Source organism: Cololabis saira, chromosome 9 (genome assembly GCF_033807715.1).
Source record: "Cololabis saira isolate AMF1-May2022 chromosome 9, fColSai1.1, whole genome shotgun sequence".
NCBI classification, from domain to species: domain Eukaryota; kingdom Metazoa; phylum Chordata; class Actinopteri; order Beloniformes; family Belonidae; genus Cololabis; species Cololabis saira.
In genome coordinates this window covers 14,096,099-14,115,075 of record NC_084595.1, presented here as the reverse complement: position 1 = coordinate 14,115,075, position 18,977 = coordinate 14,096,099, and the positions used below count along the sequence as shown (strand labels likewise).

Below are 18,977 nucleotides of genomic sequence, written 5' to 3'. Positions count from 1 at the left end.
AATAAGAATTAAATAGAATCCACTCGACAAGAAAAACCTTTTGGTTGGATGTTTCCTCACAAATGCAACGAAGAAGAAAGATTTGGCCCACGTGTAACAAGTTTGACAGTCTTCCCTTTTTAAGGCGGAATCAAAGCTCTAATGAATTTTTGTCGCCATTTTTAATGCGGAATCGAAGCTCTGGCGAATGTTAGTCGCCCTTTTTAAGGCGGAATCGAAGCTCTCACAAATGTTAGTCGCCCTTTTTAAGGCGGAATCAAAGCTCTGACAAATGTTAGTCGCCGGAGCGTCAGCCGCCAGCCGTCGCAGCACCAGCCTCCGTGCCGTCCCGCGCGACTCCACCCACACGGCTTGTGTTCGCTGCGAGACGAGAGGCGCAGAACGAGGTAGCGTCGTGACACGTATGGGAGCATTGGCTCCACCTCCACACCGACAGTAACACACGGCGGCTGCTCGTGTGACGAAACCTGCACAAATACTCAGCGTCGACAGTTAAAGGCTCAAAAATAGTTACCCGGAGAGTTTGTCTTGTGTCTGAGACACACTGCATACCTGAATGATGTGACGTGATACGGATCTACCCCTAAAGAGTTCTGAACACCAATAATAATCATTGCACTTTATATCACAATATACAGTACATATATAAATAATCCCGTCATGAAAGTACATGGAAGTGAATCTGCAGATGTAACTGCCCATATTTCTGTACAGACCTCAAACACCGCGACGGTTCTACCAGACATTGAAGGAAATATGTTACAACATGGCCTGAGAGATGAGGAGGTTCGAGAAGTTCACGCTCCTTCCCCCCCGGAGCGAGAAGCAAGGTCTTGCACCACACAAGACTGTCTTTGAGGAGGGAGCTTATTATCGTCTCCGTCGGCTGAGAAGTGCCAGAAGTCTCATCTCTGCGCCCCACCGAGTGTCCGCTGTCCGGCACCTCCTGTTTCTGCAGTCCAGGCATATTTCGTAGAAAGAAAACGGCGCTCCCATCCACACCTAAGAATCTGCCGCGTCCTGGCGGAGCGCCGCCGGGCCTCCAGCGCCGGGCCCTACAGGAAGCAGACGGGTCCGACCTCCAGGTGGAAGCGTGCGCCGGGCTCCGCGGGCGGTAGGTTGTACACGTCCACCACCGGCAGTAGGTTTGGGTCCTGGCTCTCGAAGACGAAGTGGGTCTGGTGCCAGCGGCCGTCCTGGATCTGAAAGTCACGAGAGCGTTAACGTCACACGTGCTTAGGAATTTTTACTTCACTTCTGCTTTCACACGTGTTCAGCGGATGAAGCGTCTGACCGAGGTCTAGAAGAAAACAAGCATCAGTGACGCTGGATGATCCACAGACTCCTCAGTCTCTTGTGGATTATCGAGAGTACTGCGTTTATAACGTTTCCACTAATGCCGATTTCTTTCCTGATGCTGTGAGCACTCCGAAACATCGTCATTTAATCATTGTTCAAACATGAAATCCTTTAGAGAAGTGAGAACTAACAGGTGTTTAGTCCAAGACCGTCGGCAGGTGATTAGATTCAGGACATTTGGTGTGCTGACCAGAAGCTGTCTGCATTTTGGACGAGGTCACAGATAGCCCTTTTCCACCAAACCGGTTCCAGGGCCGGTTCTGGTTCTGTGCCAGTGCTGGTTTTGGAACCGGGCTTTCTGTTTCCACTGACAAAGAACTGGCTCCGCGCCAGAAAAACCGGTTCCAAGGTAGCACCAACTCTTTGCTGGGCTAGAAGAAAAAAACGCTTATGTAAGCGGAGGGAGCGGAGTTATTTAGACCAACGGCAATAGTGAAGAATTAATGTGGATGCAGCAAAGCAGCAGTGGTCTGAGGAGAAGACGACCTGTCTTTTAGAGATGTGGACCAACGCAGCGACGTAACTGACGTTTGCAGTGACGTAATGACGTGGCTCCCCTTACACCCGAACTATGGAAAAACAAACCAGCACTGGCCTGGAACCAGCCCTGGAACCGGTTTGGTGGAAAAGGGGGAAAGTTTTCTGTCAGACATAAGAGCGTACCCAGCAGTCGTCGGTGGGTACGAGCGGCTCCAGGAAGTCCCCCGCCTGGATGGTCTCCCCGGACCAGGTCCTGAAGCCCACGGCCCTGGGCGACGGCTGCAGAGAAGGTCCCGCCGCCCACACGGGAGCGTTGAGGCAGTGGACCACGATGTGCTGCACGGCCTCGGTGCTCAGGAGGTGGATGAAGTTCATCTGGATTCGGCCCACTCCCACCTCCAACTAGAGGGCAGAGGGATCTTTAGCACAGCCTAGCTCACAATAATAAGACTGGGAAGAGACAGACTTGAGCAGCTTGGAAGCCGATGGCTCGCAGCTGAATCTGAACCGGTTACATCTGGATCGCAGACCGTCGCCCCAGGTACGGCTGTCAACGGGCCAGCCCAGATTTGGGTCGTGTGTGCAATATCTTGAGGATAAAATACATCTCCGAAGGATGAAGGGCAGAATAAAAATCCAGAGTTTTATTTGCCGGTCTCAACACCAAACCTTTTAGATCTAAAGCTAGAATCATCCAAATGGTGCTAGAGATTTCTGAGCCAAGCCAGAAATGAGCATCTGTGCACTTATTGGTTCAAAGTGCCGCCGTGTAGTCGCACGGCAGATCTTATTTAATTAATTAGTAATCCTGTCCGTCTGTAAGTGATATATATATGTATATTTCTGAGTCTCTGAGTTTAGCTGAGGTCCATGAATAAAACCAACAGAAGTTTTTCTTTAATTGTTTAAATAATCATGTGTCATCACTGTTCTCTGACGTGGCCATTAGGCGTCACAGCTCTCACAGAGCGACCACACGAGCATCCACTAGTGGTGACTGTCTCATCCCACAATGCAACACTTCTGCCAGTCTGCTCTCTCTGTAAAGGGGGCAAAACTTTGGAACTCTCTACCCACTGAGTTAAAATTAAAGACCAATACAAAAGCTTTTAACAAAGGACTCAAACAGTGGTTAAAATCTAATCAGCAGTGTACACATGAATAGTTCTTAACTTGTTGACTGCTTGCTTTGTCTTTTTATGTTTCTAATTGAAAATTGTTTGTATTTCTTTGATTTCCTTTCCAATTGTTTTGTTGTTTGTTTTTTTCATTTTTCATTTATTTCTTTTCTTTTCTTTTTTTCTTTTTTTCCCCCCCCTTTCTTGTTATCTTAATATTTTATTGCTCTCTATTCTTTTCAAAAGCTGCCTATGGACAAGTGTTGCGAATTAGCACTTGTGCTAGAACACTTAACCAATGCATCTGGTTTGTCCAATGTAATTGCTATGTCCATTTCAAATAAACATAAATAAAAAAAGACAGACGGAGGGACAGAAGCAGACCTTTGAGACGGTGATGGGTTTTAAGCAGGTCTGTCCTCCGGTAGAGAAGTTGCACACCACTTCGATGCTGTCGGCGCTGCAGCCGAGGTTCGGGTCGACCCAGTAAAGGCCTGTTGGGAGACGGAGGACCCGGATCAGCCACAACAAGGACGGGTTCCCTGCCAGACGGCGCCGGCGGGACGTGCTCTCACCGTCGTGCATCCGCTGCTCACAGCTGGAGAGGTCCCTGCAGATCCGGGCCGGGTTGTCCCGGGTCCCCAGGGGGTTCCTCAGACTTTGGATCAGCGTGCTCAGATGCTGCAGGGTCTTCAGGATCTCGGCGCCCTGGTCCAACATGGGCAGGTCTGAATTCTGTTGAACACGAGCGCTGGATCAGTCTCGGGATTAGAACTGCGTTCTGAGCAGCAGCAACATGTTCAGTCAGGGTTGACGTATCACCGTCTACTGATGAATTAGTATTAATCTCATTTATTTATATTAATCAAGCCAAGCGGTCGCGTCTGCAGTCGTGATTAATCACGTTATCATATCAACAGCTCTGATCACATCTAGCAGTTTAATTGGCCACTGACCTCCTGCCTTAGTGCATCATGGGAATCGATGAGGAGGTCAAAGGCGGCTCCAGGAGCCTCCGTTCTCTGCAAGCAGAAGACAGTCTGTAGTTTGTATTTTGTGGTTTTGAATGTTTAATCGTGGACTCGTTGGAAACACTCACCGGTGACGAGGCGGAACTGGTACGACCCTTGAAACCAGAGAGAAGAAAGTTATCACAAAGGTGTGAAACGCTAACTGCATCATACGTCTGTATGGACAACAGTTTTTACACTAACTTTAACTTCTATTTTAGTTTAGACAGAACAAATGTTTCATCTTTTGTCTACCAAGTATTTCAGAGACATTTCCAACACTGCCGAGAGAAAAAACTTTTTTTGTTCATTCAACGTTGCTTTTGTTTCTAAAAGGCCTCCTGGCATCGAATACTTCAGGGAATCATTCACTCCAGCTCTTATTTCTCCCGATCTTGTTACAAACATGTCTGAAGGTGAGGAACAATACAGAGTCAAAGGTCAAATCTCGGGCTTGGTTGTCCTAATCAAAATATGACCCGAGAGACCTTTTCTCCTCCTCTAAAATAAAGTTCATCTCTGCACCGCCACAGCACCATCTGGAAACCACTTCCTGTGTTTGGTCCGGAGCACCAGGCGTTAGTTTCTACTGAGATGGAGCACTGATGACATCACACTCCGTGCCTCTGAGTCCAGGGATGTGAGCGCCGCCGCCGCCGCAGGACAAGCTTAACAAAGTTCTCAGTAATCTCGGTGTCCCGCCGGGGGAAATTTATCTCAGGAACTTTGTTTTTAAATATTCAAATGATTCATCAAGCTTTTGCTGGCTGCTTTCGATCATTTAAACTGCTTCTGTGCCTTAGAATGATCACAGATTTGATTTTGACATAAGCTGTTTCAAATAAAACTATAAGGATGCTTTTTCTTGTCATTAAATCTTCACAACTTTTCCCCTCTTTCTTTTATTGTTTATATTTGTAGTTGTAAACTGGTGACGTTCAGCTCCCTCAAAACGAAGATAATGAGAGCGCTAATAACGAGGCGCGGCTGCAATAGACATAAATCAGGTGTTCTGAGCTCTCCTACAAGACGGAGAGAATAACCCACAACAAGGATTATTCCCTGAATAAAACAAGATTAACGAGGCCGAAAATGAGCAACTTTTAAAAGAATTTAAGGAAATGTAAATGTGGAGTGAAACGACTGGAGGAAGTCAGACCTGATCTTTGTTCGTGTTCAGTGCCGATCGGATGTTTGCTGACTTTCTGGATCAGCAGTCGCCGAGGAAAAGACAACATTTGGTTTGGACGTCTTCCTGGAGGGCGTGTGTGTGTGCGCTGCGATGCGTTAGGAGCGTCACGAGCATCAAAAGTGCTTTTATATTCTGGCTCCATCCGCTGGACGACTGCTGGACGCTAAACCTGTCTGATGCCCACGCACATCCTCCCGCCGAAACAAGTCACGCTTATCTGAACAACCGCTTCATCTGTGCGATGCTGGAGATGTCTGAAGCAGAAGCAGAATGTCCCAAGCTGTTGCTCTGATGAACTCTCGTCACTTATAGAGTCTCAGAGTAATCAATCACTGTTCAATAATGATAATAACCACAATCACAAGCTGTAACAATGCACCATGCAATATCCATATCTACCTCATACTGTTGCACCTTTCACTTTTTAAAATTGTATATATGTTAATAAGAGCTGTCATTTGCCTACAGGACTCTCTCAGAAAATTTGAATATTGTGATAAAGTTCTTTATTTTCTGTAATGCAATTAAAGAAACAAAAATGTCATACATTCTGGATTAATTACAAATCAACTGAAATATTGCAAGCCTTTTATTATTTTAATATTGCTGATTATGGTTTACAGATTAAAATTCCCAGAATATTCTAATTTTTTGAGATAGGATATTTGAGTTTTCTTAAACTGTAAGCCATGATCAGCAATATTAAGATAATAAAAGGCTTGCAATATTTCAGTTGATTTGTAATGAATCCAGAATGTATGACATTTTTGTTTTTGTAATTGTATTACAGAAAATAAAGAACTTTATCACAATATTCAAATTTTCTGAGACAGTCCTGTATTTGCCTATTTACTGTACAGTGAGCGAAAATACCGAGTCAAGTTCCATGTCTTGTTTGACCTGGCTTGGCCAAATAAACATGATTCTGAGTCTGTTTACAGACACATACGGCACTCAGCGACAGTCATGAACATGAAAACGGCCTTCGAGTCCAGTCTGTCAGATTTAATTTAGAAGAGCGTCCACATCCCGTTTGGAGGAGAATTACAAGTCTGCAACATGCAGATGGACAATTGCCTGTGGTTTCGCGGGCTGCTGAGGCCGACTGCTTCAGCATCTCGTCATCAGCTCAGCAGCTAAAGGTCTGCAGCTCATTGTGAGAACCCACAACAAGGATTTACAGGAGCGCTCAGCGTGATTCAAACAAGTCAAGCTCATGCTGAAGGAATCAAAACAAGTCCAACTGAGAGGCGGTGGGAATGTTAGGAGCGGGCAAATCAATCACTATTTAGCCGAGCGAAGAACCCCCCCCAGGAGCTGGGCTGGTGTGTTATCCAAGTAAACCCACATGAGGAGACTGAGAGGAAATGCAATTGGTTCCCCACAAGATGCTAGACGTGCAGACGAGCCGGTACCGCCTACAGCGGGTTTTAGACGTTTCTCTGCTTCAACACAACCCTGGTGGAAGTGGCTGTGACCTCGATGACGTGCTGATGACGACCAGCGATGAGAATCAGGAGAGTTGAAGCTGGGAAACATCTCAAACGTGCATCAGACTGGCCCCGGCCGGCTTGCACGCCTGTTCATGAGTCTTCATTCATAAGAACATTTACAAGCGTTCATGAACCTCCAGAACAAGAAGGCCTGATTGCATTTTCCCAAGAACATCTTTAAAAAGTAAGATACAGTCAGGAAGAGCAAACACTGGGAATGCTGGGAAGCATCACAGGAGCTGGAAGACCAAGGAACACAACTGAAGAGGATGATCACAGCATCAAGAGAGAGGATAGGTCTGTCACTGTCAGACTCTACAATCAAGAGACAGGTTCATGAGTGAAAACACAGACGGTTCAAAACAAGCTCCGGGCTGCCGGTTGTTACCAGTCCAGAGCAGGGAAGATGGTTTCCTGACCTTGCCAGGAAACATTTTAAATCCATGTTCTGGAACTAGATTGTTTGGAAAGATGACACCAAGATGAACTTAGAAAAGAGCGGAAAAGGGAAGAACAGCTCAGGATCCAGAACCTTTGACCTCGTGTGTGAGACACGGTGGAGGCGGTGTTATGGTACGGGCGTGTATGGCTCACTGACTGCTGACAGAAGCAGCAGGATGAGGTCTGAGGTAACGGGGCTCTACGCCCTGATCACGTTCAGCCAAGCGCTACTAGGGTGATGGGACGGCACTTTGCGCCGCAGGTGGACGATGACATGGAGCAGAGTTCAGAGGTCAAGCGGCCGCCTGACCTCCATCTTCCAGACCACGCTGACATAGTACCGTATTTTCTGGACTATAAGCTGCTACTTTTTTCATAGGTTTTGAACCATGCAGCTTATACAAATGTGCGGCTATTTAGTAGATTTTTCTTCCACCGCTCGGGGCGCTCTAACCGGAATTAGAATCAAAACTAAGACAAAATAAATGCAAAAAAGAATACGCTACTTCTTCTTTAGCAGAAAGAAGTAGGTAGAAGCAGATTTCAAACAGATAAATAAATACCGGTTATTTTCTCTTGGTTCTGTCCCGTTTTAATCAGCAAAGTTGCTGCCGTGTTAAAAGACACTGTTAGGAAAGGATCTATTTAGGTACAAACATGTACATAATTTACAGTTCAAAATCGTTCTGTACACGTAGTAAATATCTAATCTAACAACATAAATATCTGCGGCTTGTATATCTTTTTTTTTTAAATAGAGCGGATGCGGCTTGTGTGCAGGTGCGGCTTATAGTCCAGAAAATATGGTAGATCTATTTTTCACAAACCTCCTGAATTAAAGACAATATCTTGCCCTTTGACCAGATTTTGGATTATTTTATTCTAAATCTATTGTGGAGGTGTAGAAAAGAAAAAGTATAGAAACTGTGTCCAAATTCTTCTGGACCTGAACTGTCAGCTCTCTGTGGACAGGAAGGACCGAGATCACGTTGAAGTGGAATGGCGGGAAGAAAAAAGGAAGGATGAGGCTTGGCATTTCTTTTGCTCTGGACTTTAGGATGTCACCTGCACACTGAAGCAGCGTGATGGCATGAAGGTGCACAGCATCCTGTGGTCCAGTGGTGGACACACGTTATACACGAGGATGGAAGCAGCTGGATGAACTCTCACGAGTACAGAGGGACACACATCTGCTCAGGTCCAGCTCAGAGCAGCAACTGGAAACCTCTGATCCAAAATGCAGCTCGAAGGCAACACAGGGGTCTTCGGCGATCAAGAGGTGAACTGTTGCGCAATGTACAGTACATAATTAACATCAGAACTTCATTTAAAATGTGGAAGAGAAAAAAGAATCACAAGACAAACAAAAGACAATGGAAAAAGAAAGATTTGGAGATGCAGTGGAAAAGGCCTGGCCAAGTCTCAGCAAGCAGGAAAGCCTTTTTCAGCTCCAGGCTCCACAAAACAAACATGAACTTTTTAGGAGAGCTTCGAGGGTTCAAGCTAACAACTGGTCCCATTAGGGACGTGAATACTCTGAAATTAAAGCCTGCTTTACATGTTCCAGCACTTTCAGTCCATGTTTTTGATTTAACTGTGTAATAATGACTTAAATGTGAAGAAAAACACACACATTTGGAAAATGGTTCTTTTTCATATGCAAAGTGTACATAAGGGAGGACTCACTGGTGGTCCAGGGGGTCCTTGAGGGCCAGGAGATCCCTGAAAAAATCCAGCACCATGTGAGTCTTCAGTGTATAATTTAGGATTTAATGGGATGTAATTCATTCATTACATCTCACGCTGTGGGATGATTAATGATTCAGATGCGAATAATTACTCACTCTTGGTCCTTGCAGCCCCTGGAGGAGATAAAAGAAAATTCAATCAATTATAGAAATCAGGGACGGCCAGATTTCAAACCAGTAAAGGATTTTGCTACTGATGCGTTTTATAAGAGCTGCATTTTCTGAAATGCTCTTTTTGCCTTTCTTGCAAGTTTTTACTCTGAAATCTTATTTACATACGGCAAATCCCATTTTCAGCCACGCTGCACATGAACGTTGGCGTTTAAGGAGCAGCGCGGTGAATTTGCCTGTGTGTGAATGCTTGACAAACCTCTTAACAAGCTTGAGACGAGCGAGCAGCCAGCATTTATCACACTGACAGGATTTCCACAGCAGCTAAGTGTCACTGCGAGTGTAACAACAAACAGCGGAACACAATAGGAAATGAAAAGAAAAGTGCTGAGGGCAAAGGGGGCTGAGTGCTCCGTCTCCATGCTAAGTATCCTATTCTGTGCTCACAGTACAGGCAGGCAAGGATTCATCAAAGCAGCGCCACGCACCGTGTCCCCCCGGCTGCCTTTGTCCCCCTGTGGTCCCTGATGGAGAGAGAGAAGACAGGACATCACTCTATCACTGCCAAATGAGAGCCAGGGAAGTCACATAAAGCTGGCAGATGGGATGAAATATGAAGCACATACCGGATGACCGCTGGGCCCGATGATGCCGACGGGGCCCAAAGCGCCCTCCACACCCTGGAAACCCAAGCACGTTAGCAACGAAGGACACAGGTTTGATGGAACATCTGATGATGCTGTACTTAATTTTCATGTCAAGAGTGCAGTTTGTAGGAATTCATCGTCTGAAAGACTGCACCAAAACTTCCAATGCCATTAATCTTAATTTTACCATCAAACCTCGTGGTCCCTTTGGTCCCTGTATTCCTGCAGGGCCGAAGTCTCCTGGGGGCCCCTGGAAACACATTAACAAGTCTTACTGGAGGATATGTTAAAGTTAAAGATTTAAATTGTAACAGAATAGTCTAAATTAGTCCCCTAGGTTTTTTGAAAGTAAGCCTTTTTTTAAGATTTTTTTGGGCTCTAGTGGCCCTTTATTGAGATGCAGACTGGAAAGGGGTAGAGAGAGAACGGGGAAGACACGCAGCAAAGGTGCACGGGCTGGATTCGAACCCGCGACCGCTGCAGGAGGAGGACTGTAGCCTCAGTTTATGAGCCGCCGCTTAACCCACTGCGCCACCGAGCGGCCCGAAAGTAGGCCTTTTAACTTTCTTAGAAATTAATTTGTGCAGATTGGAAGAGGTAGTTTGTTTTGTTTGTTTTTACTTTTGCTTTAGCTCTTCATTGATGGGAACTTTGCCTAAGCCGAGCGAGCTGACATGTGGCTGTGGATCATCGATAGTGCAGACGGAGTTTCTTTCAATCATCAAAACAAAAAACAGTCCACCAGGAGCAGGAATTTCACTGAGACACAAACAAGTCGACTGGTTGGTAAAGAGCTCAAAAATTGTAATTTATAAAATAAAAACATAAACCTGATTACCTGTTCAGAAATTAGGAAACCAAATACATGAAGCAAAAATGACTTATTTGTTGACGTTGTTTTATCATAAGGAATATTTTAAAGAAACACTTTTACACAATGTTGTCAGAATTACTTCTTTACTTTAACTACCTTCAACATTGGTCATATTAGTAATATTGGTTCAAAATCAAGGAGAGTATATAAGTAAGAACGTAAGTAAGGAAAAGTGATTAAAGCCTAACAAATACCCAAATAACAGTTAGTTAAGCTCATATAACATGCAGTTGCCACCTTAATTGTTCACTTCTGGAACTGTTGTGAACAGTTGCTATTGAAGTAAATATATACATATATATATATGATACTACCTGTCAAAAGTTTTAGAAGACTCCAATGTTTTTACTTGAAATGTATGCACCATCTCATTGTACTCAGAAATGAAAGTGTAGGGCATAAACAATTGACTTCTGAATCATGGAATCAGTGTGTGAACCTAAATATAGTCTAAACCTTTGACTCATCAAAGTAGCCACCTTTAGCTCAGATGACAGCTGATCTCTCTCATTCTTCAGCATTCTTTCAACAATAGAAATCAAATAATCTTTAGAAATATCTTCCCAACTCTGTTGCAGAAGTTCTCATAAATGTGTCACACTCTTTCACCCTCCTGTTCAGTGCATCCCAAACCAGCTGGGTGGGGTTTAAGTCTGGAGACTGAGCTGGATAATTGATGTTTTCAAGCTTACTATATTGTTCTTGAACTTATGTTTTGGGTCATTATCTTACTGTAGGATGAATCCCTGACCAACTATGAGGGTACCAGAGGGAACTAACCCTAAGCCCTACCAGAGGGAATTAACCCTAACCCCTACTAGAGGGTACTAACCCTAACCCTAACCCCTACCAGAGTGAACTAACCCTAACCCCTACCAGAGGGAACTAACCCTAACCCCTACCAGAGGGAACTAACCCTAAGCCCTACCAGAGGGAACTAACCCTAAGCCCTACCAGAGGGAACTAACCCTAACCCCTACCAGAGGGAACTAACCCTAACCCCTACCAGAGGGAACTAATCCTAACCTCTACCAGAGGATACTAAAACTAACCCCTACCAGAGGGTACTAACCCTAACCCTACCAGAGGATACTAACCCTAACCCCTACCAGAGGGAACTAACCCTAACCCCTACCAGAGGGAACTAACCCTAACTTCTACCAAAGGGTCCTAACCCTAACCCCTACCAGAGGGAACTAACCCTAACCTCTACCAAAGGGTCCTAACCCTAACCCCTACCAGAGGGAACTAACCCTAACCCCTACCAGAGGGTCCTAACCCTAACCCCTACCAGAGGGAACTAACCCTAACCCCTACCAGAGGGAACTAACCCTAACTCCTACCAGAGAGAACTAACCCTAACCCCTACCAGAGGGTACTAGCCCTAACCATAACCAGAGGGAACTAACCCCTACCAGAGGGAACTAACCCTAACCCCTAGCAGAGGATACTCACCCTGACCCCTACCAGAGGATACTAACCCTAACCCCTACCAGAGGGTACTAACCCTAACCCCTACCAGAGGGTCCTAACCGTAACCCCTACCAGAGAACACTCACCCTAACCCCTACCAGAGGATACTAACCCTAACCCCTACCAGAGGGTACTAACCCTAACCATAACCAGAGGGTCCTAACCCTAACCCCTACCAGAGGATACTAACCCTAACCCCTACCAGAGGGTCCTAACCATAACCTCTACCAGAGGGAACTAACCCTAACCCCTACCAGAGGGTCCTAACCCTAACCCCTACTAGAGGGTACTAACCCTAACCCCTACCAGAGGATACTAACCCTAACCCCTACCAGAGGGTCCTAACCCTAACGCCTACCAGAGGGTCCTAACCCTAACCCCTACCAGAGGGTCCTAACCCCTACCAGAGGGTCCTAACCCTAACCCCTACCAGAGGGTCCTAACCCTAACCCCTACCAGAGGGAACTAACCCTAACCCCTACCAGAGGATACTCACCCTAACCCCTACCAGAGGGTACTAACCCTAACCCCTACCAGAGGGAACTAACCCTAACCCCTACCAGAGGATACTCACCCTAACCCCTACCAGAGGATACTAACCCTAACCCCTACAAGAGGATACTAATCCTAACCCCTTACCTCCAACCAACGTTTGTTGGAAGTGCCCAGGTCAAAGCAGAAGCGCTGGGGTGACCGAGCTTTTTCAGTTGCCGGCCCCAGGCTCTGGAATAAGCTCCCCTGTGAGTTACGCACCATCTCTGACCTTGGCCTTTTTAAATCTAAAATTAAAACTTATTTATTCAGGGTGGCTTTTAATACCCAGTAGTGTGGCGACACTTTTTTTATACTTTTATTCTTGTTTTATTTTGTTGTATGTTATGTAAAGCACTTTGGTTCACCTTGAGGTTGATGTAAGGTGCTATACAAATAAAGTACATTTACATTTACATTTACCAGAGTGTACTAACCCTAACCCCTACCAGAGGGTACTAACCCTAACCCCTACCAGAGGGAACTAACCCTAACCCCTACCAGAGGATACTCACCCTAACCCCTACCAGAGGGAACTAACCCTAACCCCTACCAGAGGGAATTAACCCTAACCCCTACCAGAGGGTCCTAACCCTAACCCCTACCAGAGGGAATGAACCCCAACCCCTACCAGAAGATACTAACCCTAACCCCTACCAGAATATACTAAACCTAACCCCTACCAGAGGGTACTCATCCTAACCCCTACCAGAGGATCCTAACCCTAACCCCTACCAGAGGGTCCTAACCCTAACCCCTACCAGAGGATACTAAAACTAACCCCTACCAGAGGGAACTAACCCTAACCCCTACCAGAGGGTCCTAACCCTAACCCCTACCAGAGGGAACTAACCCTAACCCCTACCAGAGGATACTAAAACTAACCCCTACCAGAGGGAACTAACCCTAACCCCTACCAGAGGGTCCTAACCCTAACCCCTACCAGAGGGAACTAACCCTAACCTCTACCAGAGGATACTAAAACTAACCCCTACCAGAGGGAACTAACCCTAACCCCTACCAGAGGGTACTAACCCTAACCCCTACCAGAGGATACTAACCCTAACCCCTACCAGAGGGTACTAACCCTAACCCCTACCAGAGGATACTAAAACTAACCCCTACCAGAGGATACTAAAACTAACCCCTACCAGAGGATACTAACCCTAACCCCTACCAGAGGATACTAACCCTAAACCCTACCAGAAGTACCTAACCCCTACCAGAGGGAACTAACCCTAACCCTACCAGAGAGAACTAACCCTAACCCTACCAGAGAGAACTAACCCTAACCCCTACCAGAGGGAACTAACCCTAATCCCTACCAGAGGGAACTAACCCTAACCCCTACCAGAAGTAACTTACTCCTACCAGGTGCTGCATAATGTCGTGGTAGCCATTTTGGTTCAGGGAGCCTTGAAAAGTTCTCAAGGTGGTTTTACCGACATTAAACTTTAAAAAAATTTTCTACCAGCTAATCAAAATTCTTAAGGAAAACAAGACTGAACTCATTTGGTTAGGTAATTCTGATCTGCCTTTCAGCTCTGCTCCCGCTTTGGTCCCTTTGGCTCCGTATATCAATCTGTTGTCGGAAACATGGGTGTGATTTCTTTGACAGCTCTTTTAAGTCGGATGAGTAGACCAGTGCAGTTGTCAAATCAAAGTCTGTTTGCCAAGGTGAAGTGTAATTCACCACTCCATTAGATCACAGCAACGCACTGTACGTCAGTTTAGATCAGCCTTTTTTCTGCAGCATTTGCAAATAGTTCAAAATACTCTGGGCTTCCTTCACTGCATTCCTGACTGTTTACAATCCGATTTGAAATTGATCAAATTAAGAATAACTTCGTGTAAGTACATTTGGAATGCCTTATTATCGTCTGGTGAGTTTTTTAAGTATTAGAGATTTTTATTTGCTTTTTGAATGTGTTTGACTTTGACTTTGACTTTGTGCTTTTATCTTTTAATACACCCTTAAGTAGCTGCTTTTGTGGAGGAAACTGTTGTCATAAAGACACGAGAACAGTAACAAAATGCAGAGTTATTTATGAGGTTGTGCAACATTTGTAATCTAATTTATTTAGAATAATAAACACAAAGGATTAGCTTCGGCTTCTTCTTGCAGAACCCTCAGCTGTGGACTAAATCCAGGGATTTTGCTGTAATTATCTTCACCAAGTGCTTCTGAATCAGAACAACTACTGAATACAAAGAACTGTTTGGCCACTTAGAGCTCCAGCAGAGAAGGGGTGGGGGGTTTGGAAGAAGATTTGGACTAATAAACCCTGCTGTTTCGTCTGCTGGTTATCATATACAGCAGATGTCATCTCAGGACATGCTGCAGTGATACATGCACTTTTAATGCTTTACCTTCCAACAGACGATATAATCTAATAGATCTCCTGACAACATGAAATGTTAAAGCTTTGCAAAAGTAGTTAAACTGAAAGTTGATATTTTTCCATATGAGAAGACTGGTCTGAGTGTGAGGAGCAGGAAAGGGGAAGTGAAGAGTTGAACGGAAACCGCAGAGAATGTTACCTTCGGTCCAAACAGGCCGAACACTCCCGGAAACCCTTGTTCGCCGCTATCCCCCTGATAAACAGACAGATGGGAAAGTAGCGTGACCCGTGATCATCTTAACGATGCTGTCATGAAGGAGAAATGAGAATAATGAGAAAAGCAGTGCTAACCGGTTGCCCTTTAGTTCCCAGGTCTCCTTGTTTTCCTGGAAATCCAGTTCCACCAACAGATCCTCTCTTCCCCGCCGGACCAATCTGGCCTGGCAGACCTCTCTCGCCCTGGAAAGCCAAATATTAATATCATCCTCACATCCACCTCCCAACCCTCGCACCCAAAACAAGAAAGAGCGGCTTAAAACATTAAAGCAATCAAGCTCATTTCATGACTCGTCAAAGGCGTCTCCCCGACAGTCAACACTAAGCGCAGCTGGTGTCATGAAGCAAAAATGACCTGTGAGGATTCAACCTCTACCTCAGTGAAATCGGATCAGTTCTGTCCTGTTTTGTTGCTTTTAGCAACAATGTATAAACCAGAATAACAGAGATAGACAGTATACCTGAGGAAAGGGCAGGGAGGTAAACCTTGTTTAATAGCACAACATCTATAAAAGTTGTCTGCCACAGTCGAGCAGTTGGGGTTTTATATAATATTGGCGAGGCCACGTGAGTAAGGAGTTCAAACTTCATGACTGTTGTCGCAACACGAACTTCCCAATGTTCCTGGACGGGACAGCAGATGTTGTGAATGAAGGTACAAAGACTTCAATGTAGACTTTGGCCTTTGAAATCAGAAAGGTTTCCAGATATAAAAAAAGCTGAAGGGCCAAGAGAGACTGTTCCAGAAGATTTAAACTTGTTGGCAACTACTATTGCTAATAAATCTGCTTCATTTTTTCAACGCAATGAAATGATTGTGCTAGAACTCAGTGTAGGAGATCAAAACGTTCTCCACATGAGAGAGGAAGAAAGAAGAGATTTCTTCTCACCTTTGGACCAACAGAGCCTTGGCTTCCTGGAAGTCCCATCACACCCTTTTCCCCCGGGTGGCCAGATTTTCCAGGTAAACCCACTTCTCCATCTTGTCCTTGCTCACCCTGGACACAGAACGCACCTGATGAACTCTTTTTTTCTTTTTCCCGACTGAAGCAAAAGCCACGGGCACTGTTCCCACCTTGGCTCCTCTAGTTCCATCTTTTCCAAATATGCCATCAATTCCAGGTTGACCCTCAAGTCCCTCTCTGCCCAGGACCCCCCGCGGCCCAGTCGGGCCCTCTGGACCCTTGGAAAAGATAAAAAATATATTGTTTTTATGTTAACTGATGCTTGGGTCTTAACTTTGACGAGGAATGCGTTTAACTCACTGGTGGTCCTTTGGCCCCAGATGCTCCCGCTGCCCCTGATTTTCCTTTCAGGCCCTGGGGTATAAAGAGTTCATGTTTCACATTTCTGTCATAGTGGCACAAATCATTTTACGCCCCGAATAATGTTCACAGAGAGAATGACGCAACTCTTCATTCATGTCCTTACTTGATCACCCTTGGATCCCTTCGGTCCCGGTCGTCCCTTTGGTCCAACGTGTCCCTGAAACAATCACAGCTATTTGATCTGATCACCGCAAACGTTTCATCGGACAACTCCACACAGAGCTTAGATAAAGAGCGAGCTTAACATTTTAGGAGACTGAAAGTGGATACCTACAGGAAGCCCTGGGGCACCAGCTCTACCTCGAGGTCCGTCCACGCCCATCAGACCCTGAGACACGTCATTTTCTGCATGTTTACAACAGTTTGATCTAAATTCACCTATATTTGAAAAAAAAAAAGTCCTGATGGGGACTTACAATGTATCCAGGGTCACCCGGCCTGCCTCTCTCTCCCCTGGCTCCAACAGGACCCTGGTTTCACCATGGCAACAAGCAGAGGTTCAGCAATCCATGGCATCGCTAACAAACAACTCGCCTAAATGAAGCACATGTAAGAAACTCACTCTGTCACCTCGGGGACCTGCAGGGCCCTCAGCCTTGCAGTCATCTCCCTGTTCTCCCTAAATAAGCGATAAAAATCACATCCTGAACATCAGATGGTCCGTGCAGAGGCAGTGCATGAGTGGCATGTTTGCCTGAAACCCGCTTGTCATATAAATGGCAAATCATTGCACAAGCGATTACCCACGATGATCTCACTTCACATAAACGGAGACAGTGTTTGCTCCAGGGTTGTTTTTTTGTTTTGTTTTTTTTTATATGGAATTCAATAAACAATAGCCACAGATGTGTGTATTATTTAAATAGTTACATGCTGCACATATGTCAGAGCAAATGAACAAGCCCTACATGGAAACTAAACAAAAACAAAAACAAGATAATTACTCATAGATATGGGCCAGAGGAAAGTTCATGGATAAAATTCAATAAAATGCAGCATTAGAGATTTAAATACAACAGGCGTGGGATTCAGATCTGCATTTAGCGCACAGATGCGGAGCCCAGGATTAACAGGCATTAAACTGACAATCATACATTCTTCAATGACCCCTCGTGTTACCATGACATTGATGTAATTAGCGCACAAATACAGCTATTAAAGCGAGAATACTGGCAACGTGGGAAACAACAAATCCCCACATCCAGATGGTTTCTGCTGAGGGATTTCAAAAATAGAAAAAATATCCGTGTGTGACTAAACTCTGATACACCGAGTTAAATCGCAGGGCACTCCTGTCAAATAAACACTAATTATCTAGCTATTATATAGAATTATGAGGAGTCCAGGTGCCCGGCTTATTATATACATTTGATGATGGTGAGTTAATTGGCTGTGTCCTGGTTCAGATCATTGATCAAATTAAGGATAACTTTGGGAATATTGCAAGGACACAGGAAGTCAAAGAAAGCACTAATTAGACTCAACTCAAGTGTCAGCGCATCAAACAATAACTTGAAAGAAAAAGAAAAAGCTCCCGGGGCTCATTAAACACAATCAAGCTGCAGACAACTGTTGAGAACAGCAAATAAAGAGTGGAAAATTATTTACCTTTTCACCTTTTGGTCCAGGAGGTCCGAGTGGGCCCTGAGGCCCCACGTGACCCTACGAAAACAAAAAGGACTCACTGAATGCAATTCCAGAGCAGCAGCCTCCCAGCTGTGACTCCACTTCACGCTGCAGCACGCCGAGACGGATAATCGTCCCGTGACGTGAGACCGCAGCGGTGTCATCCATCCTCACTTCATCCGCCGCAGCCACGGAGCAGTTTTAATATCCAACAGTAAAGATGCGACTGTGCGTGTCAACAAGCTGTTTGCCGTGGCGTTGTAAATGCAGTTGTAATTTCCCTTGAGGGATCAATAAAGTTGCCCTCCATACGTGTAAAAAGTAAACAACAAACCTGAGTTTCACTTGCAAACAAAGTGTCTTCTTCATTGGTTTATTTAGAAGCAGGTTACAAGCACTCGGCCCAGTCGCAGTGAGCTGAATCGTGTCTCTCTTGTTATGTTCATCTCTGTTCTTGGCTTTTAGTCTTCTTTACAAGTTACATTAATATTGAAAAAATCCTACGCAACAACACATTTAGATGTGAATAAATACTTTCACAAAAGATTCAGTAAGATCTTATGTAGCCTATTTTGAAAAACTCAGTTTTAAATGTGAGTTTAGTCCAGTTTCAGTTTTAATCTTAATCTTAGTTCACACCAGCTGCACCACAGTCAGTTTCTGAAGCGTTTTCTCTAAACGGTGAATGTTTCCATGGTCCACCTTAAGGCTGAATTATGCTTCTGCGTCAAAATGGCGCCGTGCCTACGGCGTGTGGTTTGGATCGACGCAGAGGACACGCCGTCGCTGACGTGCACCTCCCGAAAATTGTAACTACGCGTCGAGGAGACGCAGACCACACGCAGACCGAGAGGGCTGTGATTGGTTCGTTTGAAAGCGAAGCATTTCCGGTTTCCGGTTTGAATCAGTAGTGAACTTCCAGGGCTCT

The 18,977-nt window shown here is 45.2% G+C and overlaps 1 protein-coding gene across 1 annotated transcript in view; it reads right to left on the bottom strand.

Annotated features, from left to right (window-relative positions):
- Window positions 1-1,016: 1,016 nt before the first annotated feature.
- Window positions 1,017-18,977, bottom strand: part of col27a1b (collagen, type XXVII, alpha 1b) — a 90,914-nt gene continuing 72,953 nt past the window's right edge. Inside the window, exons 41-61 of the mRNA XM_061730524.1 lie at window positions 18,032-18,085; window positions 16,986-17,042; window positions 16,840-16,893; window positions 16,698-16,751; window positions 16,527-16,580; window positions 16,361-16,414; window positions 16,171-16,278; window positions 15,986-16,093; window positions 15,171-15,278; window positions 15,019-15,072; window positions 9,787-9,849; window positions 9,579-9,632; window positions 9,441-9,476; window positions 8,938-8,955; window positions 8,780-8,815; window positions 4,057-4,083; window positions 3,914-3,979; window positions 3,533-3,692; window positions 3,342-3,451; window positions 2,023-2,241; window positions 1,017-1,202 (exon numbers count right to left, since the gene is read on the bottom strand). Coding sequence (XP_061586508.1) covers window positions 1,056-1,202; window positions 2,023-2,241; window positions 3,342-3,451; window positions 3,533-3,692; window positions 3,914-3,979; window positions 4,057-4,083; window positions 8,780-8,815; window positions 8,938-8,955; window positions 9,441-9,476; window positions 9,579-9,632; window positions 9,787-9,849; window positions 15,019-15,072; window positions 15,171-15,278; window positions 15,986-16,093; window positions 16,171-16,278; window positions 16,361-16,414; window positions 16,527-16,580; window positions 16,698-16,751; window positions 16,840-16,893; window positions 16,986-17,042; window positions 18,032-18,085 — 1,641 coding nt within the window. The 3' untranslated portion in view covers window positions 1,017-1,055. The remainder of the gene's footprint in view (window positions 1,203-2,022; window positions 2,242-3,341; window positions 3,452-3,532; window positions 3,693-3,913; window positions 3,980-4,056; window positions 4,084-8,779; window positions 8,816-8,937; window positions 8,956-9,440; window positions 9,477-9,578; window positions 9,633-9,786; window positions 9,850-15,018; window positions 15,073-15,170; window positions 15,279-15,985; window positions 16,094-16,170; window positions 16,279-16,360; window positions 16,415-16,526; window positions 16,581-16,697; window positions 16,752-16,839; window positions 16,894-16,985; window positions 17,043-18,031; window positions 18,086-18,977) is intronic.